This window comes from Dendroctonus ponderosae, unplaced genomic scaffold (assembly GCF_020466585.1).
Source record: "Dendroctonus ponderosae isolate FM_Combo_2020 unplaced genomic scaffold, Dpon_F_20191213v2 Dpon_F_20191213_8, whole genome shotgun sequence".
Lineage (NCBI taxonomy): Eukaryota > Metazoa > Arthropoda > Insecta > Coleoptera > Curculionidae > Dendroctonus > Dendroctonus ponderosae.
In genome coordinates, this window is record NW_026019016.1 from 6,113,074 (window position 1) to 6,119,073 (window position 6,000).

General features: G+C 38.3%; 1 protein-coding gene across 6 annotated transcripts in view; it reads right to left on the reverse strand.

The window, feature by feature from the left end:
* Positions 1–6,000, reverse strand: part of LOC109534345 — a 60,750-nt gene that overhangs the window by 33,494 nt on the left and 21,256 nt on the right. For 2 of the 6 annotated variants that reach the window (XR_007282135.1, XM_048669084.1), the window contains exon 1: positions 1,341–1,759. The exons of the other annotated variants lie outside the window; for them this stretch is intronic. Coding sequence is in view for 1 of the 2 variants with exons in the window: in XM_048669084.1 (XP_048525041.1) it covers positions 1,341–1,380 (40 nt within the window). In the remaining variant the exon portion in view is untranslated. Of the gene's footprint in view, positions 1–1,340; positions 1,760–6,000 lie in introns of those variants that run through there. 6 annotated transcript variants of the gene reach the window in all.

Consider the following 6,000-nt stretch of genomic DNA (forward strand, 5'->3'; position numbering starts at 1 on the left):
GTTTTATGTATTGTGGAAAAGTTTCAAGAATTCACCTCGTCTAGCAATTAAGTGACAATTTTGTAAACACTGACATACAGAACGAAAAAGAATTGAGTTTCAAGAGCAAATTTCAACAATTTGTCAAAAATCAGGCAGCTCTTCGATCGCAATGAAATTTTTAGGAATTGCAGGATGAAGTATTTTCTGTAACGTGAAAAAGTTTCAGGAGTCTACCTCCTCTAGTAACCAAGTGACAATTTTTGAAAAACCAACTATGAGAACGAAAAAAAAATAGGACATCAGGAGCAAATTTCATGAAATTTTGAAAATTCAGACAGCTGTTGGTTCGGAAGGAAATTTTCAGAATTTGCACACTGAAGTGTCTTCTGGGACGTGGGAAAGTTTGAAGAATCCACCCGGTCTAGTCTAATTAAGTGACGATGTTGGAAACACTGACATGTAGAACGAAAATAAAATTGAAATTCAAGAGCAATTTTCCACAATTTATAAAAAATCAGGCAGCTCTTCGATCGCAATGAAATTTTCAGGAATTGCAGACTGAAATATTTTCTGTAACGTGAGGAAGTTCAGAAACCCCCTTGTCTAAAAATTAAATGACTGTTTGGGAAAAACAAACTTGCAGAACCAAAAAAAAATGGGATTTATGAACAATTTTTCCCAAATTAGCCAGCTGTGAGATCGGAATATAATATAATGTTCAGGTCTTGCAGATTAAAGTGTCTTCTGTATCGTGGGAAGTTTTTAAGGATTTAAGAAAAATTTGGATTTTTAAGCCACCTTTGTGATTGTTTAAAATCAAACAAGCCTTGTATTAGCATGAAGTTTACCTCACACTCAGACCGAGGGTCAGCTTTAGCAGAATTTGAAAAATCAAGGCATTTTGCATTCAAGTACGGCCGTGACAAAGTTGCGAACGCAGGCACATTAGTATTAAAATTTCCCACCATGCTTAATGTCCATTTAAACCCAAAGTGCTGTGTTCTAAACTGCGAAATTTTTTTCCTTTAATTTTTTTTACTTGAAATAGTCAAAAAACAATGAAATTTTCAGTTGTTTGAGCCACTTGCTGACATTAATTGGTTGCATAATCTGGGGCAGTGTTAATGATCAACTGGAGAACGTAATAATATGCTTATGTGTATTTTTAAACCGTGACAGCAAATAAAACAAACAAAATCGAAACCCAAAAACAAAATACCGACAGCAGCATTGAGCGGCAAGAATGCGCTCCTCTACTACGGGCATTATGATTAAAAGAACACACACACAAACTTTAAAACACACTCAACTCAACTCAACTGACCACCCACACATAATATAAGAGAGCGACTACATACGTGGTCCAAAAGGCTTTAAGTATTCCTTTTCTCTGGGCATCGCGGCTGAATTACGTCAAATTCCTGCATCGTTTGCCGAAATCCTTCGGGCTGGAATCACAATTCGTCCTGGCACAAGTTCGCCACCCAAACATCGTCACCACGAACCCGAAAAGTCAGGGCGAATCCCATCAATTTCAAAGTTTCGGACAAATCACAGGAACCTAGATCGGGTTGTCGGGTCGGACGCCGTCTTTGCACTCACTCTCAAGTTTTTTGGTGGTCGATTCGTTCTCGGACAAATTTGTTTGGGAAAAAACCGTGAGCAAGGGAAACAGTTCTCGATCTATTCGTTGACCGACTAAGGAGGAGATCCTCGCACATCCAACTACTCAAACGGCTGCCTCACGACTAATATGAGGGCGAGCGGGCCCGAAGCGGTCCGAACACCTGAGAATTACCTGTTCCAACTGAGCGAGAGATGTGGGGCGGAGGGGGGCAGAGACATTATTAGGCTTTAGTGCCGATTAGTATTGTTATTCTGGATGATATTGGGTTTTTTTCCCAAAGGGGGGATTTGCGGACTCAGTCGACTGTGTTATTTGACTCTCGAGGAATGGGGGCGATTCGAATCAATACCACCACTTTCTCAATGTTTTCCTTCGAAGAGCACGGACACTTCAAATGAAAGATGCACTCAGCAGAACAAAGAGTCGAGGAACGGGAAAGTGGGACAAAGTCAGCCAAAATTTCCCCGCATTGAAATAGAGCAGCCACAAATTTTTACTTAAATCGGACATTCAGCTCATTTTTGAACATGGCTAACCATTGCTTTATATTCCGTTATTTCGTACTTTATTCAACAAATTGTCCTCGCAAAACTGGAGCAGCCAGAGGGCCAAAACTTTGGAAATCCATAGAAAAGCTTCCTTATTAAATTCTGAAAATTTTTACTTGCATCGAACATTCGGTTCATTTTTACAAACATTTCAAACAGGTATCTACCGGACGCCTTATAATGCGTTGTGTGGTGCGATTTTCAAAAAAATCCCACGCAAAACTAGAGCAGCCACGGGACTGAAACTTTGGCAATCTAGAGGAAAAGCTTCAAAATTCAATCCTAGAAAATGTATTTAAAATCATATATTCGATCCATTTTTGAATAAATTTAAAAGATGGCTCTAATAGTTACTGTATGCATTATGTAGTGCCTTTTTCAAAAAAATTCCCACGTAAAACTAGAGCATTTACAGGACTGAAACTTTCGAAACGTAGAGCAAAAGCTTCAAAAGTGAATCCTAGAAACTTTATTTAAAATCATATATTTGTTCCATTTGTGAATAAATTTCAAAGATGGCTCTCAATTACTGTATGCGTTTGTAGTTCCTTTTTCAAAAAATGTCCCACTTAAAACTAGAGCATTCACAGGACTGAAACTTTCGAAACGTAGAGCAAAAGCTTCAACATTCAATCCTGGAAATGTTAGTTCAAATCGGGCATTTGTATCATTTTTCAAAAAAAATCAAATAGAAGTAGAACAGCCACAAGACCAAAACATGCATCTAACTGTTGCTTCATACAGAGTTGGGTTGTACCTTTTCCAAAAATTAACCAGCTCAAAACTAGAGTAGCTCGAGCGCTGAAATTTTGGAAATTATAAAAACGACACCAATTTTAAATCTGAGAAAATTTAAATAAAATGCAACTTTCGGTTCAGTTAACAAAAAATCTCAAACATGATTCTGGTTCTAGAGCTATGTAGCGTTTAAAAAAGATTCCTGGTACAAAAGTAGAGCAGTTAGAAGTGGGAAATTTTTTAAATCTAGAGAAAATACATCAGTTTTTAGTGTTGAAAAATCTGAATAAAATTAAACTTTTGGTTCATTTGCAAAAAAGTCTCCAATGCGGATCTCACAGTTATTTAAGAGTGATGTAGGGCGTTTTTCATAAATAGACCAGCACAAAACTGATAAAAGCCCTCAAATTTAAAGCGAATACAATAGTGATTGATTGAATTCGTTAAAATGTCATCAATATTGGAATTTGTGTCGATTTTGGAAAAAAATCTTTGCCCAACAATCGCTTTAAGTTGCATAATAGACTTTTTTCCCAAAATTTCCCAGCACTAAACTAGACCAGCTAGAGACCCAAAACTTTCCAAATTTAGAGACAACATATATTTATCTCTGAAAATTTGACCAAAATTATGCCTTTCAAGGTTCTTAAAAATCTTCCAACTGAGTGTGCAAGCTTTTTTCAAAAATTCCTCAGCCCCAAAGGAGGGCAGTTAAAGTGCCGAAATTTGAAACTTTTCTAGAAAAATCTTGAAAAAAAAACGAAGAATGGTAAATTTTTTGGGTAAACGTGTCGCTTTAACTTCAATTTTGTAAAATTTCCCCGAACAAAACTAGAGCAACAACACGGCTAAATCTGCGAAATTTTACGGGAAAAGTGAAAAATTGTGGCAGATTCAAGGAATGTGAATATATGGAATTTCAAAAGAAAAGAGCGCTGATTTCTGGGACATTCCCACATAGATCTGACAAAAAAGCTTCAACAAAATCCAACAAATTGGCAAATAATCCTTCCGCTGCGAGCCTAATGATAAACCAACACGGACCATTAGAGCCTCCGCTTAGAGGTGCAGATTAACTCTTTTTGACACTTTACTTGAGGCACCCAAATCCGCCAAGAAAAACATCCAGCAGCGAGGGGCATTCCGGAGTGTGTGAATATTTTCGTTGGGCATCGTGGGCTTGTCGGTACGGTTTAAATCGATGTCAAAGAATCCCTTTGAATGATCCATCGGCCATGAAAGGAGACAAAAACGCCACGGGCAACCTCCAGTTTGCTAATTGTTCCCGTACGGTTCCTAGTACGTTCTTCAACTGTCCGGGGTCGATTCAGAACCGATCTGTTGATTTTGCTGCTCAATGGGAAAATAAATCGCCATTTCAGGTACCCATTCACATGGGAGAATTCCTCAGCGTTTAGTCACTTTTAAATGTTCGACATACAGGTGATTTCCGAGCGAATTTTCCTAATAGCTCCAATAGAATAAGCGTCGCTTACATAATTTTCCTCAGGCCTGAATACATAATTTGTGGGGGTAAATTTGGGGCGAACATTGCCATAAATTTTTATTAGACTTGACCTAGAACACGCAACTAATAAGTTGACAATAGTCAACTTCCACAAACGACTTTAAGCTTTAAAGCACGGACTAATTGTACCATTTATTGTAAAATTTCCTCGCTCGAACTGCTCAGGTTTTGTGTTAGGGAATTTTTTAAAAAACCTTTTACATTTGAGTTTGTTCGACTCAGATTTGAAGAATTTCCGAAAAATCACCGCAAAGCCTAAATTCAGTAAAATTTTGAAAGTTGCGGGATTCTAGCTGCTCTGGTTCTGTTCGCTGCGAGCATACCCCTGAAGATGCAATGCCCTTGTGACGGCGAAACGTTTGAAAAACTTTTTCCACGACAGCCTGAAAGCTTCAAAAAATCATCATCCACATTCCATTGCGTAATCACTTGCAACGAATGGTCGCACATAAAAAATCGCTGGTTTCTAGCGCATCTGCCCTAGCAATTGTTTGCGGTTTATCCAAACTGTGTGCGATAGCGCACAAGGTGGACCGAACCGTATCAGGCACCTGCGCGGCTGCGTTTCGGTCTGGCGACCTGGATCATCATCAGGAATCGTGCCTGTAAGCAGGACGCTTTCCTCTAGCCCCAGAAACGAATAGGAGCAAATTATCTGCCCTTGACGCCTATAGGCGTGGCATTGCACCGGATTTGCGAAAATGAAAGTCGCTAGTCGAGCATTTCGTATCAATTAACTTAAAATGAATCAGACGCATGATTTCATAATTACGGAATTTAGAAGTTAAAAAATTTGAAATTTTTCAAACAACTCGAGCGCTAAAATTTTCGGCATTTAGAGAAACGACCCCAATTTAAAGCCTAGGAAAATTTTAATATGTACACTAAACACTTTCGGTTAATTTAAAAAAAAATCGGAATCCTGAATCTGGTTCGAGAGTTCAACAGCGTTCGGCAGGGCCTTTTTCAAAAATTTCCCAGCGCAAAACTAGAGCAGCTAGAACCCTGTAATTCTGCAAATTTAAAGAAAACAATGCATTTATCAATAATTAAAAATGTGAATAAAATGGGGTCTTGCATTGGTTTTTTGAAAAATATTCAAAGCCGTTTGTGTCTATTTTTACCCCAGAGCTTTTTTCCAGTGCGCCAATGACCGACTCCAGAATTGAAAATCTATTTTCTGTGGTGTTTAGAAACTTTTCATCTCTAGTGATTTTTGCAGATTTGCGACCGTTGCCGATGATTTTGGAGAATACTGAGTGTTAAATATGAAGCGCAAAAGCAAATAAATTAGGTGATTCTTTAGCGTGTTTTTTGACTAAAACTTCCTGTCAGTGATATCAGGGGCGGATCCAGCTTTAAAGTCAAGGGGGGGGCGGGGTTATGTAGAAAAAATACAGTCTTCTTTTATCTATGAAATTAGAAAAATGATCGCCGTGTTCCATGGTCCAAATTTCATGTTTTCCGTCCCGTTTTGCATGATCTCGGAAGCAAAATGAGCAAGAACGCTCGTTTTTACATCATTCCAGAGATAACTAAATGGCCTTTATTCGAAGTTTCTCAAGAACCATTCGAGC